Raw genomic sequence first — 26,895 nt, 5'->3', positions numbered from 1 at the left:
GAAGGGTGATGGAGCACGGTGTGAGGGGCTGAGGAGAAGGGAAGGGTGATGGAACATGGTTTGAGGGGCTGATGGTGCAGGGAAGGGTGATGGAACATGGTTTGAGGGGCTGAGTGGAAGGGAAGGGTGATGGACCAGGGTGTGAGGGGCTGAGGGTGAGCTGAGGAGCAGGGAAGGGTGATGGAGCATGGTGTGTTTGCACAGGAACAGCTCAGCTCCAGGATCCCCCCATAGATACTGGGAAAAGGAGGTTGTGGATTTCACAGAATCACAGATTTGTTGGGGTTGGAAGAGACCTCTGCAGCTGGTCAGGAAGAGGGGGCACAGGGATGTGTCCAGGTGCGTTTCGGATCTCCAGAGTGAGAGGCTCCACAGCAGCCCCGGCAGCTGTTGCAGGGCTTTGCCACAGTCATGGCAAGAATCTCAACATGACAGGATGCTTGGGGTTTGAGAAGACCTCCCAGATCACTGAGTCCCACCTGTGACCCATCCCCACCTCGTGACCCAGACCAAAGCACTGAGTGCCCCAACCAGCCTTTCCTAAACACCTCCACGGAACGAAATTGTTGTGTATTTATTTATCCATGAACCAGCCTGTTATCATACACACAGGCTGGGGCCTGGCCTTTGAGAAGAGCCTGGCAACAGCACGATATGAGGGGTAGCATTTCAGTGCTGGCTGACCCAACTCCATCCCCTGTCCCTGTCGCGGACTCGCGGTGCCTCAGGGGCTGTGTGGGACCGCGGACACCGCAAAGAAACCCCCAACCACCCCCCGCCCGCTGCGGCGCCTGCCCCTTTAAGAGAGAGTGAGGGCACGTCCGCTTTCCCCGCCCTCTTCCGCCCGGACTGGCGGAGCGGCGCTGTACGCGTGCGCGCATCCGCAGAGCACCCAATCACAGCCTCCGGCTGGTGGGCGGGGCGTGGAGCAAGGGTGGTGATTGGTGCAGCGTCGCGAGGGGGCGTGGCCATAGAGGCAGCGGCCCGCCCCGCTCCCAGCGCGCCCCGCGCGGTGAAGAAGCGGCGGCCGCGCGCCGGGGGCATTTTGTGTCGGCGGCGGCGGATCAGGCACAAGATGGCGGCGGCGGCCGAGTGAGCGGCCGGCGGCCGCCGCGACCCCGCGAGTCCCCCCCCTTTCCCCTCCCTGCTCGCACAAGCACCTCGGGGGCCGCTTCTCCTGTTTCTGGAGCGCGCCGAGAGCCGGGCAGCGGCGCAGAGCCGTGCAGGGGGGGGGCGCCCGCCCGAGGGCCCCGGCTGGAGCTGAGCGCGGGGACCGTCCTTGGCTGCGCCGCTCTCCCCCCTCCGGCCCCTTTCCGCTCCTCGGGGGCGGCCGTAGAGCCCTCGTTGTCCCGCCGAGCCGGCCGGGAGGGCCCGAGAGCCGCCCCTCGCCATGGCGAGCAGCAGCGGCTCCAAGGCCGAGTTCATTGTCGGAGGCAAATACAAGCTGGTGCGGAAGATCGGCTCGGGCTCCTTCGGGGACATCTATTTGGCGATCAACATCACCAACGGGGAGGTAAGGGCCGCTCGCACTGCCCCCTGAGCTCCGCGGGGGGAGCCGGGCACCAGCCATCGCCGCTCCGAGCCCCACCTGCCCCCGGCGGTGCCCTCCGTGTCCCCGGGGTGGGATTTTCCTTCCCCCGAGGGTCTCCTTTTCCCTTCTTCCCTCTCGACGAGGGGCTTCATTCTCCCCCTTTCCCCCGAGGGTCTTCATCCCCCCCTCCCCACCGAGCGTCTTCCTCGGTGCCCCTTCCACAGCGGAGCCCTGCGGTCCCGGGCTCCCCCACCCAGCACTTGGGAGAGGAGGAAAGAGGCGAAAACCATTGTGGGAAAAGGTATTTAAAGGTATTTGTGCTTTGTGAGCGGCCAAAGTCGTCGTCCCTCGGCCGCCATTCATCTCCTCCTCTGCCTCAGCTGGGGAACACTTTGTATCTCGTTTCATCAACACTAATAGAAACAAAGAAGATCCCCCTGTTTTTCCAGCTTTTCCTTTGGGGTTTTTTTTTCTTTTCTTCCTCCCCCTCACGGCTCTGAGCTGTAAAGAAGAAACACCCACGTATGTTCTTCCTCACTTAAGTGCTTCTGAAGACTCCACATCTCTATAGCTCAAATGCATGACCCGGGATGGATATTCATGTACAAATCACCGCGATGTGGATTTTCTCGGAAGACGCCACAAAATGCAGCAGCACGTCGAGCTGGGAAATAAATAAATATATACCCGAAAGCGTTGGCACCGGGGGTGTGTGGGGGATGTGGAAGTGCTGTGTCCCTCGAAGCCCGGTGGACGCTGTGCCCTGACTCCTTGTTCCCTCTCACTGCAGGAAGTTGCTGTGAAGTTGGAGTCTCAGAAGGCTCGGCACCCCCAGCTGCTCTATGAAAGCAAACTGTACAAGATCCTGCAGGGAGGAGTTGGCATCCCACATATACGGTAGGAATCAGCCGTGTGTGCCAGTGGCCTTTCTGTGTGCTTGGCATCACTTTTTTTTTGTCGTGCTTATTACTATGTATTGGCAGGTTTTTATACTTTGTAGTGTGAGGCAGGGTAGAAAGAAATTTATCCATGCAGGACTGGGGGTGATAAAGGGGAAATGCTCCATTCCAAGCTCTCCAACTCGCAGGGTTCCCCTGGCAGGCCTGCTGGCTGTATGGAGAGCGAGACACCCAGCAAGAAATTCTTATGGCCATTAAAACAAAGTGTGAGGAGGCTGTTTCTCCGAGAGGCAGAGAGTTGGGAGCCGTCCATGGAAATGGCTGCTTTCTTTTGTTGCCTCTCTCTCTCTCTTTTTTTTTTTTTTCAACATGTCTTCCTGCTCCGCTCAGAAAATGGCGGCTGGACGTGATTAACCCTCCCCCTTCTCCTGGTGGGACAAGGGACGTGCTCGGGCTTGTGCCTTTTTTCCTTTCATAGTTATGAGCCGCCAGCCTTGAGACTGCGGAGAACCTGGACCAGGAATGAAATGGCAGCGGCTCCTTTCTGCTGCCCGCAACAGATGCGTCACCAGCCTTTCCTTTCGGGATTAATCCCTCCCAGTTCCTCATTATGCGGCTCCTCGCTTCGTATTCCAGCCGAAACTTTCGGCAGGGTTTCAGAATTTCCCGATCTGGCAGAAAATCGCGGGTGCGGGACCCCTGGAGGGGTTGCTGCTCCTGGGATTATCGAGGTGTTACCCTGGGGTACAGCCCAACTCCGGAATCTGGGTGTCAAAGAGTTACATGAAACTTCATTTTGCTCCGGGAGACTTTTTACAAGTTGTTCCTTTTTTTGAAACTTTGTTAATAATTGTTTTTAAAGTTAGTCATTTTTTTCCCTTGACGCAATGGCCTGAAGGATTTTTGTTCCTTGAGCTGCACAAACTATTTCAATTTAGGTTCTGTGTCAAACTATAGATTCCATTTAATTTAACCCTTCCTGACTTGGTACAGGATGAACAGTGATATTTAGGGTCTGTATTAAAGTTCTCACGATGACATAGCCCAGATTCTGTATTAATTTGGACAAAGCCTAGTACAAATCTGCATTTCTGAGGTTAATAGCTCCCTCCTCCTTCCCCCCAAACACAACTGGCTCTGATCCTGAATGTGAGCTGAGGAGACAGTGCTGTCCTGGCCATCTGTCCCCATTCTCTCCAGCCTTTTGCAGGGACACAATCAACATACCTGAATTAAATACTTGCAGCTTCAACAGAGTTGCTGGTGTGAAAACAGATGCAGCCTTTCTTTGAGAATACAGTTTCCTTCTTTTCTCACATGTGGCTGCCTTTATTTCACAACTGAAAGAATAGGGATTGCATTTTGGAAAGCTTTCATGGTATAGTTGCATGCTAAAACAGGGATAACTGGGAAAACAGCCAGAGCAAGCAGATATCAGGTGTTTCATCACAGAACTGGAAAAGCAGGCATTCTTGAGCTACTTTTTTGAAAAGTAAATGAGTGGTGCTATAATGAGGCCAAGTTGCAAATTTTTGGCTTTTCCACTGAGATACTGTTTCATTTCTTGTATTTGGTTAGAATGTCCTGTGAAATACTGATACCTTGCATGCTGAGAAACTTGCCTCTGGCTTCGACTACAGCTTTCTTCTATTTGGTATTATGTATCCCCTAAAAATAATACAAAGTCCAAAAAAATTGAGAATGGATAAATGAGGAAACATTCACCAAACTGATTCACAGACTCGTTGTGCTAAAGGCTGTCAGTCATTTTAGGTTCTCACAACATTAATCTTTTAATCTTTGTAGTATTTTTCTACAAAAGTGTCTTTTTGGAAATATTGTTTTTCTTTTTAGAAACGACATTAATTGTGAATCTATTTTTACGTGCCAGATGCTCATTGAGAGTTTCTCTGGGCTGCTGATATTGGTTTGGTGATGCTTGAAAAAACCTAAATCAGCATTCTTAGGTTTATTTCCTTTTAAGAGGAGGGGACCAGCACAATTCCTGTGACAAATATGAAAATTCTGTGTTTAGTAGCAGTAGAATCCATGGTGCTTTGAATGCAAGTCAATACTTAGGTCACTTTGCATGTGTGGCTGATAATCCAGTGCCACCATTGTGTTATAATAATATGCTGTCACATGGAAATAAGCTGTTCCTGGCTCAGTGTATTCACAAGGGTGAATCAAGTTGAAGGAAAGTCAATACATTTGGTAAAATTTCTGTAATGTGACACCTTTAAACAGCAGCAGCACAAGAATTTGATAGGAAATGAAGGAATCGTGCCAAAATTTCCCCATTGCCATGCTTTATAAAACTGAGTCCACATCTTGGACACATCAACACGAGGATTTGTGTTCCTCATTTGGGAGTGATGGACTTTTGCTCTGTTTTTCACCTACTTAAGTGATGCACTGGCCAAGATCAACTTCCTGGCAGTTGCATGATGTGACTTTGCCTCACTCCAGTGGTCTCTGCTGTGGTTCTGTGACTCAGAACTGAGATAATAAATGAGGTCTGGATTGCTCATTCATTGGGGCTCCTGTTCTAAAGCTGATTCTGCCTTTAGAATTTAGAATTACAAGATAATGTGTCTGGAGTGTCACTGAAGTTGTCTAGAACCAAGCAATTCATTTTACAGCCTTTAAGGTTGAGGCACTTTCTGGCTCATTGCAAGAAACAATGAGCAAGATTCTCAGTTTTGGGGTTAAAAGTTTAATATTTCTGTGGGGCCAACAGTGAGCCTTCACCTGCTGTGGAAGTTGAACAAGACGCCTTGGTGCTTAATTCCACTTTAATAGAACATGTTTGTACAGAAAATAGCAAAAATGAGATTGGTGTCAATGAATTGGAAATTTTATTCTCTGAATATTCTAAACCACTTTAGGTCTTTAAATTTGCTGCTTATTGTTCCCTAAAAGAGCAGCAAAGTTTCTGAAATTACCCTAAAGTTTCACAAAACTTTCATTAATATTTAAAAAAAAAAAAAGAAAATTAAGCTATGTTTTATTCTTGATGTTCAAGTTTTGCTTAATTATTACTTTAATTTTTTCCCCAAAGGCTCCTGAGCCAAGCTTAACATTGTGACAGTTTGCTGTGCCTTTAGGACGCTGTGGCCAGGCCCCAGCATTCTGCTGGGCTTATTCTCATTGTTCTCCCTCATCAGCTGCCCTTCGCTTTTTTTCCTCTCTTTTTCAGTGACAAAGCATTTTGAGCTGTAATCTTGTTAACTGGGCACTGATCCTATTAGCTGGGACTATCCACCTTTATTCCCCAATTCCTGCTGCTGCCTTGGAGGAATGCAGCACAGTGTGTTTGGTTTTTGGGTGTTTGTCCACAGTGGAACTCTGCTTTATTCACAAAAGCAATCATTCAAATTACCTGGGACAGCAGCTCTTGAGTTTTTTGCCATTTATGGTGTTCATCAGCTATTGGTTGTATCCTTGATGAAGATCAGCTATTTGTAAATTCAAAAGTTACTGACTTAGTGTTTTGTGAGTGGCTTTTTGTGGTGTTTTTTATTTTTTTTTTTTTTGCAAAGCTCCCTTGCAAACTGAATAAGTCAATCTCCACTTTTCTGAGTTTTTCAGTGCAGCACTTGAGCACTTGCAAATATTTTGATGTTGAGAAATTCTCAATTGAGTTGAGTTTTCTGGAAAAACATTATCTACAATATTTGTGTTTCTGGTTGATTACTGCCATGTACTGAATAATTATTAACAACAGAATGTGCCCTTATATATTTTCATTAAATACTACCTGTGATGGAAAAATGTGGTCAACGTTGGTAATCCAAGATTTATCGCAACCAAGTTTGCCTTAAGAGCTTGAAATATTCATTTTTAGCAATGGTTAAAAAGCTGTAAACACACCTGTCAAACACCTGCATTTTTAACTGTTTTCTCAGTAACTTCCTGCAGTGTAAACCCCCAACCAACCACCAAAAAAACCCAAACCACCATGAGAAAAACAGAAAAGCACTCATGAAACCCCTCTCCCCCTTCCAGGAAAAAAAAGGTTTTGTTAATAAGTCCTAATATTAATTAACTTTCTGTTATTAGTTAGTCTGCATATTGAAGGGTAAAACCACCTGATAGGTAACCATAAGCCTCTAAATAAAATGGAAGATAATCTTTTAAATGAATGCCTGTGGTTCCTTTATTAAGAAAATAAATATATATAAATAAAATTTATTCCCTGTTTTCCACCAACCTAAACTCTCGGTGGATTTTGTCAAAGTATCCAAGAGAGACCAAAGTTAGAATTTTTTCTCCCTGCCCTAACTCAGTTTTTGGAGTTTGAGGTCAGTGTTACTCCTGATTGAAACAAATGATCAGCAGAGATAACACTGGAATATTCTTTTCCTCAGTGCTGTTGGCTGTCCCCACTGTGGATTAATGGTTCAGTTCTCACTGAGCTGCACCTCCTGCCTTCCCCCAGGTGTCAGTGGGGCTTGTGGACCAGCTCAGCACAACAGGGAGCTGCATGTTTGCAGCATCACCCTGGGCACATGAAGCCACCTCCTTGCTGGGGGCTGAGTTGTGCTGGCATCCTTCGTGGATTGCTCTCAGAACTGTACAAAAAGTGATCCAGAATTTTATTTATAGAGTGCAGCCAGTTCCATAGCGTAGGGTGTTCATGGCTGTTGCTTTATTTAGTGCTTGGGTGGCCTAATTCATGCTCTCCATGGCAACTAACGTTAGGTGACATCTGCTAAATATTGCACTTCAGGATTTCAGTCATGCCATATTATGTGAAGTTCATTTATATTACTCCTAGCTGCTTAGCAGTTAAGTGCTTTTCCAGTTTCAGGGGAGATAAAGCAGAAATATAAAATATGTGTCAATTTAGAAATGAATCTCTGATGGATTACCTTTCTCTTGTGTGTTACTTCAGTGTCTGTGAGACTCAGTGCATTTTTACAGGCCAAATCCCTTTCCAGTTTGTCTGCACTGTCGTTGTCAGGAGATGTCTGTGCTGAGAACATGGGAGCAGAAGGGTCTGAATCAATCAGGTGCCACATCACAGCTTTCTAGGGCAGCAGAGCAGTGCTCGTGATTTTGTTGTGGGACACAGAGAGCCAGAGAGTTTCTGTGCCTCAGATAATGCTTGTACCCACAGGCAGGCAGCTGCCAGTTCTTTTTTCCCTGATTTTTGTTAAAAAACCTTTCCCCTGTGCCCATCCTCCTGTAATAAGGAATAACTGCATAGCTCCATAGCTGCCCTGCTGAGCTGTTGCAGTAAATGATTGCGGAGGTCACAACCCTCCCATTTTTCCTGAGGTCTCTTTTGTGCCCTTGTTGGGATTTGGGTTTCCTCTCCTGAGCTGGTGCCAGGGCTTGCAGCAGTGATCCCAATTCAGGTTCTGTGAGGAACAGCTGCCCCTTTCCTGGTAGGATAACCTGGTGTTTTTCAGGGCTGTCAGAGCTCTGTAATTACAGGGAGGTCAGTGGTTTCTCTTTAGTCCCATCATCTGACTAATGCCTAGTTCAGAGACTTTTGTGTGAGTGACTTAGGGCTGGCAGGCTTGGAATACAGTTCCAGAGTGTTCACCACATCAGGGCCATTTGGATTTCTGTGGGATGTCTGAATGCTTTGTGTCCATGAGGCTTTCCAGACTTGCATATTCCCCCTCATGTGCCTGCTGACTTGTCAAACTTACTAATTAGGCGATCTCAGGTAATTCTGTTAGCAAGTTCTTTCCAGCTTGCTTTTTCACCTTACATTTTTGTTCTAACAGCTTTTTAATCCACCTTAGTTTTTCTAGCAATCTCCATTTCTGTCAGGAGAGCTCTTTCACTTGTTGCTTGCAAACACAAATGCTGAGAAACTTAATTACATAGGATTACACAGAGTAATCATAGAGTCACACACCATAATTCATGCAAGTGGCAAAAGTTTATGTAATGTCAAAGAAGTCAGAATCACCCTTTTCCAGAATCATGTTTCTGGAAGTGTAAAGGTTTAAGTTCACATATTCAGTGTTGGAAAAATTGTCCTTCCCTGCAGTGAGGCCCCAGGAGATGTTTTTGTCTGACAAAGGCACGGCCTCCTGTAGCTCTGTGTGTAATTCCAGGCTGCCAGAGCCCCTGTGGGAATAGTCAGTGATGGAGCTGACAGAAGCTTTTAGTGGAGGATGGGTTACCTGGCAAAGCAGGTGTTGATTGAGGAGAGCTTTTATTAACTTGGAACAAAATGGTCTTGTCATGGTTTGTCTGGTGGTGGGAACAGTTTTTGTGATATTGAGCTCATGTTCTGTTTTTTTGTATGAGCTATAGGCAAAGGGAGGTGCCTTTATTGCCTCCATGTCTTCAGAATTCTGGGATTTGGGGTTTCTTTGCCATTTACTAATTCAGGAATTTGCGTCGTCTTCATCTGAATTAGTTTTTTTTAAATGTGAATCTCCTGAATCCTTTTATTTATTTCTGACACATTTTGGGTACTTGTGCTGGGTTTGTTACCTCATTGTAATTATTATAATTGTCAGTGTAGTGGAACTGCTGGTTATTGACAGGAATTGTGTGAGTGACATGGTAGTGTGAAACTGGGCTGGAATTTCTGTGTGATTCTGTTAGCCCTTCACCCCCTTCCTCTGCTGGTTTCCCTAGTTCTGTTTGACCCTTTCAAAGGAAGATGTGAAACAATATTATTAATAACCAAATGAAATGTTTGCTTAGGTAAAACAAATAAAAAATGCAAACAAAACAAACCCAGCTATTAAAAAACATTTCCTCAAACATTTCTTTTGTCCTTGACATTATTTACAAAATCCACAGTTGCTGAAATAGAAATCATTGATTTTTTGAAAGATGCAGCTCTGAAAAGGCAGAAGGATTTTGGGTTTGGGTAAAGGTGACTGCAGTGTTTGCCACCAAGTACTAGATATGCGTCAAGATTTCACTTCCTTGTCTCAAGGTTAGTCAAGAGAATTTAAAACCCACCCCATGTCAGTTCAAGTAAACATCCACTTGGCATGTGACCTGACATCATACCTGCTGTATTGTGTGTTATTTAGAAACTAAACATCTGAAACTGCTGTGGTGTGACTTGGATGTTCCCACAGAGCTCTGACAGTGAAATCCAAGTTGTTAGAAAATTTCTGCTCTGTGTTTATGCTGGGGTTGTAGACGAGGCTCTCGCACCACATGATTTGGAAACTTGGTGACGTGTCCACTCTGGTTTTTCACACAGACAAGTCACTGAAGTCAAATTCAGGTCACTGTGCTCAGCCTATAACCATGCTCTGATAGAAAGCTCCATAAAAGAGCTTTACTGTATTCTGACTAATTGGAATAGTTTGATTATATAGCTCTAAACAGATGAGGGAAGGGAGAGTGATGAAGCATTTTCCTGCCTGGGAGCTTGGGCACACCTTGAAGCCCAAGGAGGTTTGTGACATCTGTATCAGATGTTTGTGTGACACTGCCTGGTCAAGGGTACATTCCACTGTTCCTCGTGATTCTGTCCTGTTAATGTTTTGTGTAAGGATGTAAAGCACACTAGGAATCAATTAGAGAAAGATCAGGAGAAGTTTTTCTGGTAAATCAGCTTCTCTTCTTGAAATAATACATTGTATGTAACTAAATCACAGTAATTACCCACCCAAAATGGCTCTCAAGTAGTTCAGTCTCTTGCTCCCACTTTTTACTCCTCTCCAAAACTCTCCCTTACTTAAGATGTGTTGCTTCACGAGGGAAAGGACTTCAAGTGAGCTGACAGAAGTCCTTGGGTCTGTCAGACATGGGCACACTTGTATTCTGAGATGCCAGTGCCACCCAGTAGTTGCCCAGGGGTTTGTATGAATCATTCCCTCACATTAGGAGATAATCCAAGTTTCCCTGCTGATGCAGTGTAAGAACTTGTGAAGATCTCTTTTTGGAACATCAGCTTTTATATCCAAGTTTTCCTAAGAAAAGCCAAGACTCCTGAAGTTCTTTCATTCAGAGCTGCCAGTAGTAGCAGCTCCTACACCTTGAGTGGACATGATGTTGCTTTATTTCTTAATCCCATTTTCCCTGGAGATCTTCCAAGGGAAATGAAAACTTACTTGGAGTGTTAGCAAAGTAAATAAAACACTCTGGTACCTTGGAAGAAGTTCCAGTTGCCAGCAGAAATGAATAGGTGTCACAGTCTTCAGTGAGGAATTACAGGCAGGTAAATGTGAAAATGAAATATTAAGAGGTTCTGCCTTATTTCTTTGTCTTGGAGAATTGAATGTGCTTTCCACCAGAGCAGAGTGGTCAGGAGATGAGAATTCTTGTTCATACATAGAAATAGGGCAAACAGAGGTTGTACAATCATCCTGAATTACTGCACTTACTCTGCAGACAGATCCCTATGGAGGAACAAAAAGGTGTTTAAAATGTTCCTTCCAGGGTGGGCTTCCTTTGCATCAGCTTCACCCTGTCTGTGAGGCTGGGACTCCATTTTCTGAGCTCCACTGAAGGCTGAACTTTGATCTTTTTCCCTTCACTGCAGCTCTGGGGCACTGAACCATTGCTGTGCTGAACAATTACACTCAGCATCTCAATTAGAATTCCATCCCTTGAAGAAAATGATACTTTACCTAGATCTTGATTTACTTCTTAGAATTCTTCATTTCAGCCCATTACTCACTATTTTTTTTTCTCAACAAACCTACATTTCATAGGACAGAATACCTAGGCAGGTCATTTGCTGCAATTTCATTTTTTTAGGTGACCATAATGTTTCATTTTCACCTGTGACCCCTGGAGTTGTTTACAGAGCTGTTCTGTTGACATTTCATTTGAATGATTGCTTTCAAAATCCATATTTTCTGCATCCCATTTTGATGCAGAGAATGATTAAAGGTCTTAGACTGATGTGTAAAACAGGGAGTGTGAGCCACAGCTCATATATAACTTTAATCAGATTTATAACAATGCAGGAATGAGGGGCATGGTTTCTCCTAGGATCCAGACAGTGGAAAGGTACAGGCCAGTAGTTCCTGAAACAAATCCAAATATAGAATCTTTTCTCTCTGGCTTTGTAAACATTTTATTTTACTATAGCTAAGCCTGGAATCCTGTGAGAACCTAGGAATTTGTTGACTTTATCAGTGGTAACTGTTTTCCAGACAGCCATGTATTGGTGTACTGGAGTCATTGCCTAAAGTGGAAATACAGTGTCTGTACAGATATTTAAGTCCCAACTGCTGCTTTAGCTGAATCTTGAGGTTTTTTTTTTAATCTGCATACTCTTCTTATGAGGCACATCCTTGGGGCACCTTGTCTGTGCCGCTGTTGGGAAATTTAAGGAAATTCTCCCTGGACTGCTGGCAGTAGGTCCTTGATGTAAGGAGCAGGAGCTCAGAAAAGGCAGAATTGCAGCCTTCTGATCAAACAGGTGTCCTGTCAGCTTCAAAACGGTTTTTCACTCACAGCTGTCACTTCACTGTGGTTATCTGGGACGTGCAGAAGGACTGGAGAGGAGAATATTCCAGCCCTGTCCTCCAAGGGTGGAGATTCACACTGAGATGTGCAGGAGTCCAGGGGTGACTCCAGGCCTGCTCAGGGGCTTGCCTGGGGAGATATCACCCCAATAAAGCAGGGCTATGATGGAAATATTAAACATGGATTTGAAAGGAAATCATCCATGGAAGGACTTCTGCTTGTCCTCACAGCATTGCTAGCCTTTATTTTTGTCCAAAATGGATGTATTAGGCACTTAAAGGTTACTATCACAATATAGCTGCAATTAATATTTTATGTTTCTACTTTTGCTTTTCTGACACGTAAGTGCTGCTTTCTCTCTGATATTAAAAGCCTGATAAGGAGTCTTTATTTTGACTTAATTGGAAATAGAACTTGATTGGCATTTTTTAAATTGAGAAATAAATGAAAAACTATGTGAGTGAACTGCTTTGGTCTGGTGCAGAGAAGTCAGACCTGAAAACAAAGCCTAAGGCATGTCAAAATGGTTTTGTGGAGCGAAATGATGGAAGAGCAATGAGAGTAAGGTGTCCTGCAGAGGAATTTCAGTCCAGGGGTTGTGCACACACCTCAGTGTAAGGACACTGCTGCTTTGGCTGCATTTTCATTCTGGTGTTTGGTATTTTGGTTGTTGATGTGGAGTAGTGTTTTCTCTTCAGGGAAGATTGCCAACTTGTGTGTTCTGGTTTGTGCTCAGACTTTTGTTTCCAGGAAAAATAAGATATTACCAGCATTAATTTCTCATTAGCTTTCAAGATGGTCCATTAGTCAGCAACGTGCCCTTGCAGCTGAGAGCACTGAGGGTACCCTGGGCTGCATCAGGAGTCCTGCTAATAATGCTGGATCATTTCCTCTCTTGCAGGTGGTATGGTCAAGAAAAGGACTACAATGTTCTAGTCATGGATCTTCTGGGGCCCAGCCTGGAAGACCTCTTCAACTTCTGTTCTCGCAGGTTTACCATGAAAACAGTACTTATGCTAGCAGACCAGGTACGTGCACACCTGGGTGGGAGCAGCTCCAGAGCCCTGGGGGTTCCTGCAGAGTGGGTTCAATAATTGATGCAGTGTTTTGTGCACTAAGTGAGCACTTGACCTAAATGGGAACAAAGTGATGGTGGTTTTTGTGTGCTCTGCCCTACAAAGTGCTCCGAGTGGGAGGGCACTGCAGCTGCCAGCTCCTTTGTGCTGCTGCTTTAAGGGCAACTTCATGAGAGTATTCAGACCCATTTGGGTGGATTCACTGCCAGTATCACCACAGGGGCTGTGGTAGGGGGGCTGAACAGTGTCCAGTTGTGGGTGATCTGATTCACTGGGACCTGTGGTGACAACATGCGAGCCCGTCCCTGTGCTCTCACACCCTCCTGTAGCCCCTAGTGATGCCTCAGGTTTAGCTTTTCTATTTTTCAGGTTCTGTGCTGCTTTAGTGTGCAGTTGTGAGCTTCACATCAGGGGATGCTGAGCTCTGTGCACAGAGCAGGGAGACAAAACAATTCCTGCTCCAGCTGGGCACCAAGGACAAATGACCCAAGGCATCACTAGGCCCAGACAGTGAGCTAATAATAAACTGCCTTGCTTGTTTGGTCCTCACAGACAGTTCTTAAAGCTGTTAGTGGAGATGCCACTCTACCTCCAACATAATCAAAGCCTCTAAAACTCTCTTAAGTCTTTTTTTATAGCAGTTGGTATTTTTCCAACTTGGTCATGAGAATACACCATTTGAAATGAGCAGCCATATTTATTTCTTGCTGCTTAATAAATGGCTTGATTGTGCTTCCTTCAGCTCCTTAAAAAGCACTGAGGGTTTTTCAAGTTGAATTTTTCAATGGTAGTTGAAATTTCATCTAATATTACGTAATAGATATCAGTACCAAGTTGTCACTCAGCCAGATGCTCGTAGAATCCCAGGCTCTTGGCCAAGGAAGCTCAGGGCATTTGTCTGGAGACAAGGTCAGCTGTCCCTGTTCTCCCTGCCCTAGGAGGGTGATGTGCTTGCTCTAGAGAGCCATTGCCTGCTCCCTTAGCCACGGTGTGACAGCATCTCCACGAGGGGTTTGTGCATTATTCCTTAGGATGAGGAGCATTAATTGGCTGTCAGCTGGGAAACAGGCAGAAATGGGGATGGCAGTGCTCAGAAGTGGCTTCTAGGGCACAGTCCAGCAAACAGCTGTCAGGGTGTGATGTAACAGCTCAAACCTGCAAGGGGAGTGTTTGAGGAGCTGCAGAGCTGTGCCACATAACCATGGCTGTGATCTCACCCACAGGAAATGGGCTGGCCCTGTGTGATGACACAGATGTGCCAGAGTTTCTCCATGTCTCCAATATTCTGGGATCAGGGTAGCCTGGCTATGGCAGGATGGGCCACCGTCAAGTTGTGACTTGCTCCATGAAAACTGTTACCTGAAAAGTGATGTTTGATGAATGAATAACCAGATGAATGAGTAACTGGGGCAGGGGGAGGGAATGAGCTTTAAAATTGGCTTGTGGTAGCTATAAAAGCTTTGAAACAATGAAAAAAATCACTTTTTAATAGGATGCTATAGTTAGAAACATGAACTTCAATATCTGGGAATTATTCAAGTATTTAATCTGCCATTTTCTGTCTAAGATTGCGGAATTTTAACATGAAAAAAAGTTACTCAGCATTTAAATAATTGGTTTTCATTAAGCAAATGCATAAACTGAAGTTGCAGAGGAAAGTAACACTAAAAATTCATGCTTTCATTGAAGGTTTAATGAAATGTCTTGCTCTCTTTGAAATCTTACATGTTGCTGGTTTTTTTTACAGATGATCAGTAGAATTGAATATGTGCACACAAAGAATTTTATACACAGAGACATTAAACCAGATAACTTCCTAATGGGTATTGGGCGTCACTGTAATAAGGTTAGTCCAAAGCTCTTTGTTTCCAAGCTGCAGAGGGAACGTCTGTGGGATTTGATTCCAGCTGCACAACTTCTGTAAAATCCATTGCTAAAACTGCTGTTTTGGATGCTAAACCGCAGTTCTTGGGTGTGAGAACTTGGTTTTCTTGGTGTCCATTTGTAAATGCTGTGGGTCTCTGACCCACCCTGGGAGATGCGCTTGATTGCAAGATGATTTCTGGACTTGCAACAAAGTTATAAACTAACCCTAGAGAAGACTTGGCTACTTCTCTCAAGATGTCTGTTGTCATAGCATTTTATTCCTCTATGATAAAGTCAAATCTTACCTTTGGCCTTGGGGCTGACCTCCTAGGATGAAAACAGTTTGTGCCACGTGGGAGCTCCTGACCTACCAGTCAGCAGGGCATTAAACCTTGCAGTGACAGACTGGTAAAGTGTCTTCAACCACCAGAATTGTGGATAAGACCAAGAGCCAACATGCAGATGCCTTTATAAATAAAAGAAATGATGCAATTATGTTGATGGAAAACTGTTAAGCTGTAGAATACCTGCTGTACAACAAAAATTTTGTCTCAGTTTACTTTGTGGGGGAAAAAAAAAGCTGAGGGTGGGTGGGGGGTGGGCTGAGGTTGTTACACTTTTTGGGATGGGTAAACATAGTCAGAAGTGCATGTTTCCTGCCTGGAAGGCAACTTTTTAATTTTATTTTTAGTTTTCTTGAGTGAAATATGCTTAATCCTGCAATTTGTATGTCGAGCTCGGGCAGACAGGCAGCATTGGCAATGCATTAAGCATGCTACTGATTAGAAATTAACTTCAGGACAAATGTACGTGATCAAGCTGTTTATTGGAAGCAAGATTCCCACTTATCTTCTCTAGATGCCATCCCAGGATGTCTCATCTGGTTAGGCACTACCAGTAATCACAATGTTTACCTTTGTTTGCCTGTATGAATGCCAACTTCAGGGCCATGAGCATTAGAAGGGGAAAGCTTGGATAATGTGAGATAACAGCTCTTGTCTGAAGAGGTGCAATGCACTGAGTGTTTAGAGACAACCAGTGGTGGAAAAGCTTGTAATTCCAGCTGAAAGACAGTCTTTATGTAATCCTGTTGCTGTTAAACTTTGTTTGTTCCCAAGTTTCATACTTTCACTCTGTACAGCTCTATTTTTCTCTGCTGTGTTGAGCAGTTTAGGCTCCTTAATTCTCTGGCATGACTCAAAGTAGAACTTGAAAACTTTTATTTTGGTTTTTTCCTAGTTTTAGTTTCTGATTTCCAATTGTTCTTTTTGGGCCATTTTTCTATACTTTTGCACAGTCATGCTAGGTTGGCATTGCTGCACTCCAGATCATCTTGGTGTGGATTAATGGCCTAGAAATTGCTGCTCTGCTTACTTTAGAGGAGGAACACATTAGATTTGCATCAGCTGAAATCAAAGACAAAATTGCCTACAAACCATTTGATTTTTTCCCTTTAGGGAGCCATGCAATGATATGGTGGTAAAGCACTCTGGGCATGGACTTCACTTATATTTCACAGAATTAGGGAGTTAGTTCCTGACCCAAGTGCAAATTAATAGTTTTACATGAGCAAAATATGGAATGGGTTCCTTCAGTTTGGAATCAACTGCTTTGTCTAGGAAATGTTTGCCACCATACAATATTTAATGTGTCTTTTTGTAACCAAGTGTAGTTTTGAGGTTTTTTGAGATGACTCTACACAGTTCAAAGAAAATCAGCCACAAAGACTAGAACAGCATGGTAATCTTGTTCCAGTAGCTTCCTGTCAGTTATATTTAAAAAAAAAATAAATTGATTTTTTTTCCCCAAATTTTAATTTGGTCATTGGGAGAAATTTTGCTCCCACCTTAAAAGATGAATTTCCAGCTCTGCTAGAAATAAGCCCTGCATGCTTATGAAAGTAAACTTTAAGGTGACTAAATGCCTTCTACCTCTTCCTTACTGAAGATTTTACTTTTTCTAAATATCTTACGGGGGAAGGGCAGTTTGTGGAACCAAAGGCTGCTTTTGTAAGCAAAAACTTGAATTTCCTTTTTTAATAGAGCCAAATGTCACCATTGCTATCCCTGGTTAAGGCAGTGCCATTTTGGAGCGGCTCACAGTTGAAATTTACCTTGTCCCATCTGTCAAATTTTCTCCTTGCAAAAAAAAACAAAAAAAAACAAAAAAAACACTCTAAATAATCAAAATATGACTCAAAAAAATAAAAGATGGAAAGATACAGTTTTTTTGAAAAGTACAGTGCTTGGTGGAAGAAGGATGGCATTTGGCTACCCTGTTCTTTCTCGAACGCCTCGGTGTTGCCTGTCTGCGCCGGCCAATGTTGCAATGTAAGCAAGACTGTTTGATGCACTGCCACCCTCTATTGTTTGTTCAGTGTTTAGAATCTCCAGTGGGGAAGAGGAAAAGAAGCATGACTGTTAGTACTTCTCAGGACCCATCTTTCTCAGGATTAAACCAGGTCTGAACTGTCTCCTATTCCAACCTCAACCCCAAATTCATGTGCTTTATTTTTGTTTCGGTTATTTTTTTTTTTTCGTTTGGTTTATTTTTTGTTTTTTATTTTGTTTTTTCTGGAGAATGTAGACCTTGCAAAAGCACCTCTTATGTTGGCATTATTCAGACATACTTGGCAAACATGTAACATTACTAAGATGTTTCCCTGTGGCGCTTGTTTAAATTGTGGAATTATTTCTAAACTTTGATAGGGCTAAATGTACGTGCTTGATTTCAGGTGCAGGTTTCATTTGTGGTCTTTCCAACTCAAAAGGCAATCTCCTAAAAGTGTGGTGAAGGATAGATATGAAATAGCAGGGCTCCTGCTTGCCTTGCTGAAGGTTTCCTGCAGTTCCTGTGGATGCGTGTGGTGAGGTTGTGTTACCACTTCAGCCAGACTCCTCCCTGTGCAGTTTCCTTTCAAAACCACCCTAAATGTGTAATGAAGACTTAATATTTTCATCCATTTTGCTTAAAATCTGAAATTACTCAAACAAGCTGCGTCTTGGAGAAGCAGGAGCTTATCTTGTACTGTCTAATGTCAAATTCCTGACTCTTGAAGAGAAGATGAATTGCAGAGAGAGGAAGACATTTGCCAGTTGGTAGCAGGACAGCTGGAAATTGCTGAAGATGAATCACTGCTCAGGAGCTTGGCCATTGGTGCACAGCTTTGCACAGTAGTCTCCATGGATTAAATCCCAGGCAGATTCCTGCTGTACACAAGCTGACAGGCTTCTGTTGTCTGCTTCTGAAACTTTCTTATCAGAGGCACAGACTTTGATCTACTTCTCTAGTTGCTCTTGGCAAAAATCGTGCCCTACTTCTCCAGTTTCCTGCTGATAGTGCAACAAACAGAATGAAGGTGGTGTGAGGTTATCTGGGAACTGGCACTGGGACGTTCTGTGCTCATCCAGACTGGGCTGTGTCTCCCAGCTTAGTTCTTTCCAGGAGGGGCTCACTCCTCTGCCTTCAGCCCATCCACAGGGAAATACAGACTGATCCTGAGCTAGGGAACAGAGCAAACTTCCCCAGGGAAGCTGCTGCTCTAAAATAATAGCCAGTTACAGGTCTGTGTTGTGGACCAAGTCAGAAAATGAGAGATTGCATTCGAGCTCAGGCTTTGCTTCTAGGAAAGTCACATAGGAGCAATCACGTAGAGCCTTTCAGTGTCTGCTTTGGGATTCAATATCAAATATTTCCTGGCATATCAGGTGATTTCCTGGTAGCTAGGGAACATATCCATGCTCACTGAGTAGCTGCCTGTTGTGGGTGCAGCACAGCCAGGACCCACACCTTGCTGAGCTGTCTGAGCAGTGGAGTTGATTTAAAAACTTGGGTTAATGTCTCTTGCTCCAAGCATTCTGGGCTTTCAGGATGGCTTTCACCTGAACAGCAAATGCAGCACTGCAGTGCCTTGTGTTTGCATGTAAATCATGGCAAGGCTTCAACCCCAGGTTTTCTGCTCTGACACTAGAAGCTGAAGAGGATTTTAGCTTTGCATTTTCCTGTCTAGGCTACTGTAGTTGGGAAATCTTGAATCAGAATTCTGAGCCATAGCTACTCTGCAATTCAGAAACTTTCAGTATCTTGGATACTTCAGAGTTGAACTTCTTGGTTCACAGCACTTCCAGTGTGCCAGTGACCCCCCCCCCCCCCCATTTCAGCCTTGGATGTATTTTAGTCTCCTGTTTGTTTTTAAAGATGTATCTTCAGTTCTGGAATCAGCTTCTAGGTGATACAGAGTTGTTTTTTACAGAGACGTAATCAGACTTTAAATATCTTCTTTCCATCACATTCTGTCCCCACCCAAGTTACTTTTGCAGCACTGATCAGTCTGTAGGGATTGTAGTCCTTGATCCTGTAGCATTAATCCAGTGTTGGAATCAGGATTTGTAGCTTGAAGTCTGAAAGGTTCTTTATGTGCTTCTTTCTGCCTCAGCTGTTTTTGCCTAGTCCTGAAATCTTGCCCAAGAAAGTACAGCCTGGATGACCCTTTGTAGGTGGGCTGGCTGGCAGCACACTGATTACCACACACTAATTACCACACACTCAGGTTGCTAAATACCAAATCATTGGGCAAGCTTGGTTATTAGAAACCCAAATTGGATCCATTGCTTGGCTCCAGCTTCCTGGCTGTGTTAAAAGCAACGAGTTTGTCCTGCTGCTGTGGCAGTGTTCTGGGAGCCTTCAAATGAGCCAAGAACAAGCTGTCTTGTTTGCTGGGGAAGGTTTTGGCCTTGTGCTCTGCAGAATGGCCACTGTTCTTTGGGACAGGACGTTGCAGGATGTGCCTTGTACATTCAGCTGCCCTTAGCTCCATGTGTGTGCCCTGTGTGCCAGTGGGGTCTGGGATGTGCTTTCACACATCTTCCTCCCTCAGCAGATTACAGTAGTGATAGAAAATAGTGGTACAACTAAGCTCCAGAGGCTGAGTAGCACCATCTAATCCATTGCAGGGGATTGAGAAAAGGCTTGAACTAATTCACCATTGAGTTTTTAACTGACTAGTTAAAGCTGGTTGCGCCTCCGCACTGTTACTTTGCTTCTTTTAACTGTAGGCTGTTACATTGTCTGGGTGTCTTAAAACATAGCTAATGCCTACTGAAAGAAGTTGGGAGATTGGGGTTTTGGATAGGAATCTAACCTGTTTTCATTTCTCTTGAAGTTATTCCTTATTGACTTTGGTTTGGCCAAAAAGTACCGGGACAACAGGACAAGGCAACACATACCATACAGAGAAGACAAAAATCTCACTGGCACAGCTCGATATGCCAGCATCAATGCACACCTTGGCATTGAGCAGAGGTGAGTGCAGCTTCTGGAGGGTGCAGGGTGCTCTTTGGAAGCTTCTGAAGAGTCTGAATCATTTTGTATGAAAAGTGTATCCATCTCTTTGCAAGTGTTCTTCCTTTTGGCTGCCTGTGCAAGGATTGGGGAAAATCCAAGCACCTAATTTGCCTCTTGAAGAGACTGTGTGTCTTGCAGACATCATGTGGATGTTCTGCATATTATTTTGGCTTTTTAAAGGCTAAGCCATACTTTGATGTGGGTGTGTCAGAGGCCCTTCACACATAAAATGCTGCACTTTGCTGATGTGTTGGTACCTGTTGGCAGCACTGCTGACTGGCTTGAGAGCCTTTCTGTAAGCAGAAGGGCTGTTCTAAAGCTGGTGTCTGGCCTGTTTTCCCACTCTCATAAACTTAGTAAACCATTATTTCTCCTTTTGCCTGCAAGCAAGACTTAAATACCTTCAGTCACACTGTATTTTAGTTTTATGTCTGTAGCTATGTACACATGTGTGTGGATATATTTCTTAGAGCTTTGCTTAATCAACGAACACATTTTTATCTTCTGGATCAAAGGCATTTTGTTCCTACAGAATCCCAGCATTTTCTAGTGGAGAGAGCACTTCAAGTAGTTTGGAAGTGTTAGGTGTTTATGGGATATCAAGGGATGCCTCTCTTCCTTACATCTGTACCTAAAAATTGTATTGGATAACTGAAGAGTGTGGCTTTACCTCTCTTGGATAGTTAAAGCTTCCAGGAATGTCTATGCCTCTGACCTTTGTGTTAACCAAGATCAGAATGACAGAATTTCTCGTGCTCAGCTTCAACAGAACATGTAACCCACAAATGGTGCTTTAAAATGCTCCATGTTTCCTTTTTTATTTTAATTTCCTTAAGGTTCCTTCAGGGTGTTTTATTGTCAGTGCCATTATTGAAGCCAGCTTGGTATGTGGTCAGGGAGATAATGACAGGTGTCACTTCTGAAATAAATGCATTTCACAGATCCCAAGCAGTCCTGAAAAGGGAATATCTGTGCTTGCACCTGAGAGTGAAGGAGGGACCTGCAAAGGATCTTGCTTTTGAATTTAGTTGGGCACCAAAAATTGAGTTTAGTTGAATTTTACACCATATCTGCTGGTAATGGGAATTGTGTTATAATTAGAAATGTAGGTTGGTGCTTGCTAAAAGCTGCTAAACTGTCTAGGTCAAGCCAGCAGCGAGGCAAAGAAGTAATGCATTCCTGTAATCAAGAGAAACCAGTTCTGGAGCTTATGGCAGAATATTTCAACCTCTAGTCCTGTACTTTTAACTGTTACAGATCATGTTTTCCTACAGGTAATGACAGCTGTGCTCAAGGAGCTCTTTGCAGTGGTATTTATTTTAATAATGGAGAGGATTGTCCTGTTTTCCAAATCCTGAAAACTGTTTTTGTCAATATATTGTAATAATGTACCCACTGCAGATTTACAGAACGAAATGTTTCCTACTACGAGATCATTGCATTAAACATTAAAACAATGAGCTGGGTGGGGGATGGACACTCTTAAACCCTTTATTGCTGCTGAATTTACCACTGCCTTCTCAGAGAATTTTATGTCCCTGTACAGGTTCACTGAATGCTGTTGGTGATTAAAATCTGCAGTTCTAATGGAATTAGCAAGTTTGGCAGGCTGGAATTTGTGGGCTCAGTATCATTTTTCAGCCCTTTGTCTGTGGTTTCGTGTTGCAGCTGAGATGATCTGAGGGGAGGGAACCAATCCCCTTTTCCCTGGGCACTGCAGAGCTTTGCTGGCCTTGTGCTCAAAGCTTTCTGGAGCCAAGCTGATTTCCCCCTGGGACTGCTTTGCCTTTGTTCCCAAAGGGTCACAGAGCTGGCCCATGAGTGAGGAGTGCCAGGCTGTTCTGGTTCCATTGGCTGGGCTAGAACACAAAACATCACCAGCTTCTTTCTTCTCCTACCAAGAGAGATCAGGTTGGAGCCTGTTCCCACTTCAGGGGAGCTGTTTTTCCCTCACCTTTGTGTGTAATCCTGTTTGCAATACCACTGTCAGCCTTTTGATCCTTGTCGAGTCTGTCCTGCCACCCTTTAAATCCTTCTCTGGCTGAGAGAGCAGCAGCAAAACCCACCAGCTTTTCCCCATAAGGGAGCAGGGACGAGGAAAAGAAGTTATTTTTCTGCCTCATATTAAATAGATGTCAGCTGTAGAGAGGGGCAGTCAGAGGAAAAATCTGATTTTACCACAGCTGGGAAGAGGCAACTTTGCCAAGAGGAAAAAAAATCCTGGAGTGTGTTTTCCACTCCAATGAGCTGTGCTGCTCTTGGTGCTCAGGAAAGCTGTGAGCAAAGTACAGTGGAGTTCATGTGGCTAGAGTGGGGATGGGGAACATGTGCAGGGCAGAAAGCGTTTGAAGCCTTTTGCATGAGAGTTTGTGCAAGTTCTCAGTTGGATGGATCACTTTGGAGTTCTCCAGACTTTGGGGGGAAGAAGGCAGAGGCAGCTCTCAGACTGATCCATGTACCTCCATAAATATTGCTTATTGCTGCCTTTTAAAATCAGGGGCAGCTCAGGGGGATTTGACAGAAGGCAAGGAAGAAAGGAGCAATTCCCCTTAGGGACCAGGTGGTCAGGATTGATCCCAGACTGAGCCAAGGTTCAGGGAAAAATGTGACTGACAAGATGTTATAGCCTTACTGACCCCATTAACCTCATTCTCTCTTACCAAGCATTCCATGGTTCCTACAGGAAAATCTTCAGTTTCTACCCAAGCTACTTAAGAAGGCAGGAAAGACATTTCATGGTTGGTTTTTTGTTGTTGTTGGTTTTGATTTTTTTTATTTTCCAAAGATTACTATAACTGCAGGTGAAAGCTTAGAACACACAATACCTACAGAATACTCCTTGCTTAAAAAGTGAATAGGATCTCTTCCTATCTTAGGGTTTTCTTAGGGTTTATTCCTGAATTATTTTTTTAATTTAAATTTTGAATGTGGAATAAAGTAAGATATGGCAGAATTTGTGATTTCTTGTGTTTTTCCTCCTGCAGTCGTCGGGATGACATGGAGTCTCTAGGCTATGTATTGATGTACTTTAACAGAACCAGTCTGCCTTGGCAAGGATTAAAGGTAGGTTAGGATGCTTTTTTTCCCTCCCCCACCCTTTTAATATTTTTTTTCATGTTTGGGTAGCATGCTTCTGCCTGCCAGGTGGGTTTATATAATGTTTAGCCTCAGTTGTACAAAGCAGCTTTTCCCAAAGCTTGATATTTATAGACTGTGGATTCTGCCTCTTACGCAGCAGGCAAAATGTGCATTGTTGGACTGTCTTAAAATTTATGCTAAACAATAGCTGACATCATCTTTGCCAGTTATTGTCCTGTTGCAGGCTGAGGCCCCTTTGGGAAATAAAAATAACATTGTTAGTGGCTTTTTGAATTGCTGGAGAGAGCATGGAAATAATCTCTTGCCTGGCAAGTTCAGCCTCAGTGGTGTCTTCAGTCCAGGTTATGGCACAACTGAATAATTATTAACTGCAGCAGGCTTGTTCAGGATTTCCATGTATGGGAGCCAGCTACAAACGTGGCAGACATTTCTTATTTCACTCATTTAGACTCCAGTGATTGGTTTTCATGTTTTAATTGTTTTTCTTTCTTCGTGTGAGAGTTGTGTAATTCCAATGCTGTTGCAGCTGCACAGTTTCTAAAAAGCCAGCAGCTTGTGGGCCACTGGAACTCCTCAGCTGCAAATGAATGTAAAGGGTGCTGAAGCACCAGGCAGCCCTGAATGAGGCACTGAGTGGGAATTAATACAACTTTGGCAAATTTAGCTGCAAGTCTGCTGTGGTTAATGGACAAAAGCAGCAGCTAGAGCTACACGAGCTGTGCCATGTGATGGAAGCATTAGACTGCGACAAATGGTATTAAACTGTGGCCAAATCTTAATACCAGATTGACCTTCATTCTCTTTGCAATAAGTGTGTGGGACTTGGAGATTTCACATAAAATACTTATGGTTGACCAAAGGATTTTTGTCATTTTTTTTTTTTTTTGCTGCTGTCCTTGTTAATCCAGTGTTGCACAATATCTCTTATATTGTGACCTACATGTTCCACAGGCTGCAACAAAGAAGCAAAAGTATGAAAAGATTAGTGAAAAGAAAATGTCCACTCCTGTTGAGGTTTTGTGTAAGGTAAGAGTTTCCAAATGATGTCATATTGTGAAATGGAAATGCTTTTCTTGTTTGGTTTGTTGGTTTTTTCCCCTAAACTTGAGCCAATATATTAAATAGCCTCACATGGCATTTGCTGCTGAATAATTCAGCTTTGGCAGGCACTGGGTGCCTTGTGTTTGGCCACCCAGCAAGACTGGGAACGTGTACAGGGCAGCATTTGCTGCTGCTCCTTGGCAAAGTTCATGCCACCATCATTCAGGTCTGGCTGACTGTTGGCTGTGCAAGCTCCCAGCTCTCTTAGGTGAGGCTTGGTCAGTTCTTCAAGGTTTACAGTGCAGGTTTGACATCAGAAGTAAATAAGTAACCAAGGTGGAGCTGTCTGGCTCGCCTACATCCACTTTGTGCCTCTCCAGGAGGGTTCATATTGTCTGCCCTTACTCAAGGAGTGGCTGTAATGGAATTGGATGCAAGTGATCTTTGTTTTTCCAGAGTTTTCCTTTGAGTCTTAAGATTCCTCTTGCACTGTGGCATCTGAGTGCTTCTTAACCAAGATCCTTGAGAACACAGCAGGGCCTGTGCCCCTCAGAGAGCAGCAGCAAGGATTGCACTTTCTAGTCCTGCACATCTCTATCCCCAGAGTCTGACAGCATCTCCCAAGCCCTTGAACTGTTTATGAAATGGATTGGGTTGGAAGGGACCTTAAAAATCATCCATCCCCTGCTGGGGACAGGGACACCCTCCACTAGTCCGGGTTGCTCAGAGCTCCATCCAGTGTGGCCTTGAACTTGCAGGGATGTTATACCCTGGGATTTTTACTGTGTGCTATTACCTATTACAGGCAGGCTTTAATACAGCATTCAATGTTTAAAAATGTAAAGCAGAAAATCTTTGAAAGAGGTTTTCATAATTTAGGTTTTCACGTTTAATACTTATTAACTGACCTTGTCTCTACTGTGTTCAAGCAGATTATCAAGGAAACACGAGTGAATCTCTTACCAGATAATTATCATTATTTTAGAGACTTAGTTAATATGAACAAGGTTTAATTAGGATGAACAGTGTGCTTTATAAATAAGTTAAATGTTGAAGGTTCTGGTAGCAGAGAGCTTATGATTGCAAACCACCCATGAGGTAACAGTTCTGGGGAAGGAGTGTGTACCTGAGCAAGTGCACATGCTGAACTACAGAACACATTAAGAACCAGGGGCAAAGTGGAATTAATTCATGCAGCTTCAACCAGCTTTCCTCTGCTGTTGGAGACAGCATCTTTTTGCCTTTGGTAGGAGGTTTTTGCTGTGAGCCATGGCTTGATTAACACTGTTGATTTCCAGGGGTTCCCTGCAGAATTTGCCATGTACCTGAACTACTGTCGTGGCCTGCGCTTTGAAGAGGCACCAGATTACATGTACCTGAGGCAATTATTCCGTATTCTTTTCAGGTCAGTCTCCAAGTGGAAAAGTACAGAAACTTCTCAGGGATCCGGTTGGGAACTGCTCTGTGGGACTGGCACTGCAGAGAGCAGCTCCTGTGTGTGGTGTAGGGAGTTCTTCTGGGACTCCCTTTCATTTCAGAACTTCAAAAGCTGTTTAAAGGACCTGAAAATTATTGTTCAATGTTAAACATAAAGGGAAAAGAGTCTCTTGTTTTTGCATTGTGTGATGTGACCACAGGGTTGAGCCCATGCTTCAGGTTCTGTTGCAAGTGCCATAAGAAATTGACCCTTGGTAGAAGTCTTTGAAGCTTTTTATGTTTGGAAACCAGTGCTGGGCCCAGCAGTGGTTCTCAGGAGAGAGATTTCAGTGGAGGAGAATAATGCTGCTTCATTGAGCTCGTTAGAGCAGCTGGAACATAAACTCCACCTTGTGCACTGAACAGCACCTGTCAAAAGAAGGGCAGGTACTGATCTCTCGAGTCTCCCCCCAGGTTTCTGGGATCCAAAGAATTTCTATTCAGTGATGTACAATACTGCAGTCTTTCCTTGAAATTATATCTATATTAAAAAAAAAAGCTCAGAAGCTCAGTGCAGACGGTGAGTGAGCTGGGCTGGGAGGAAGTGCTGCTTCCACAAGTGCAGACCTTTGTGTAAGCAATGAGTAAATGCTGCTGGCTGGCATTTGGGCTTGCTGCAAGAATCCCTTTAAGTTAGTAATACTTAGCATTTCTATACCATTCATAATCTCTAAAGCAGCTTAGAGAAGGAGCTATCCCCTAGTTGTGGGATTTCAGGCAGGGCTGGCTGTTGGCTCGGATGTGTTACAGCAGAACGTTTCCCTTTCTTGCAGGACCTTGAACCACCAGTATGACTACACATTCGACTGGACAATGTTAAAGCAGAAAGCAGCACAGCAGGCAGCCTCTTCCAGTGGGCAGGGGCAGCAGGCCCAAACCCCCACAGGCAAGCAAACTGACAAATCCAAGAGTAACATGAAAGGTTAGTAGCCAAGAACCAAGTGACGTTACAGGAAAAACAAAAATTCCACGAATTTGGACAACGGCGGCAATTCCAAGTGTTAGATCAAGGAGGTGGTTTAAAAACTACATTTGGCTCTTAAATTCAAAAGCAAAACCAAAAGACGTCCTTGGAGAATTTGACTACTAACTTTATACCAAAATGTCCTTGTTATTCATATCATTTCTTCTGGGGATGTTGGGTCATTTT

General features: G+C 44.0%; 1 protein-coding gene across 4 annotated transcripts in view; it reads left to right on the top strand.

Moving 5' to 3' along the window:
* Window positions 1-1,043: 1,043 nt before the first annotated feature.
* Window positions 1,044-26,895, top strand: part of CSNK1A1 (casein kinase 1 alpha 1) — a 32,808-nt gene continuing 6,956 nt past the window's right edge. Inside the window, exons 1-10 of one of the 4 annotated variants that reach the window (XM_058815527.1) lie at window positions 1,044-1,513; window positions 2,322-2,428; window positions 12,746-12,872; window positions 14,668-14,766; window positions 17,164-17,247; window positions 19,948-20,087; window positions 23,114-23,192; window positions 24,180-24,254; window positions 25,568-25,674; window positions 26,519-26,631. In XM_058815527.1, coding sequence (XP_058671510.1) covers window positions 1,391-1,513; window positions 2,322-2,428; window positions 12,746-12,872; window positions 14,668-14,766; window positions 17,164-17,247; window positions 19,948-20,087; window positions 23,114-23,192; window positions 24,180-24,254; window positions 25,568-25,674; window positions 26,519-26,631 — 1,054 coding nt within the window. In that variant the 5' untranslated portion in view covers window positions 1,044-1,390. Of the gene's footprint in view, window positions 1,514-2,321; window positions 2,429-12,745; window positions 12,873-14,667; window positions 14,767-17,163; window positions 17,248-19,947; window positions 20,088-23,113; window positions 23,193-24,179; window positions 24,255-25,567; window positions 25,675-26,518; window positions 26,673-26,895 lie in introns of those variants that run through there. The other 3 variants (XM_058815525.1, XM_058815526.1, XM_058815528.1) reach the window with 3 other exon arrangements.

The sequence above is a fragment of the Ammospiza caudacuta genome, chromosome 16 (assembly GCF_027887145.1).
Source record: "Ammospiza caudacuta isolate bAmmCau1 chromosome 16, bAmmCau1.pri, whole genome shotgun sequence".
Lineage (NCBI taxonomy): Eukaryota > Metazoa > Chordata > Aves > Passeriformes > Passerellidae > Ammospiza > Ammospiza caudacuta.
The sequence above is the reverse complement of the archived record's forward strand: the minus strand, read 5'-3'. Positions and strand labels throughout refer to the sequence as shown.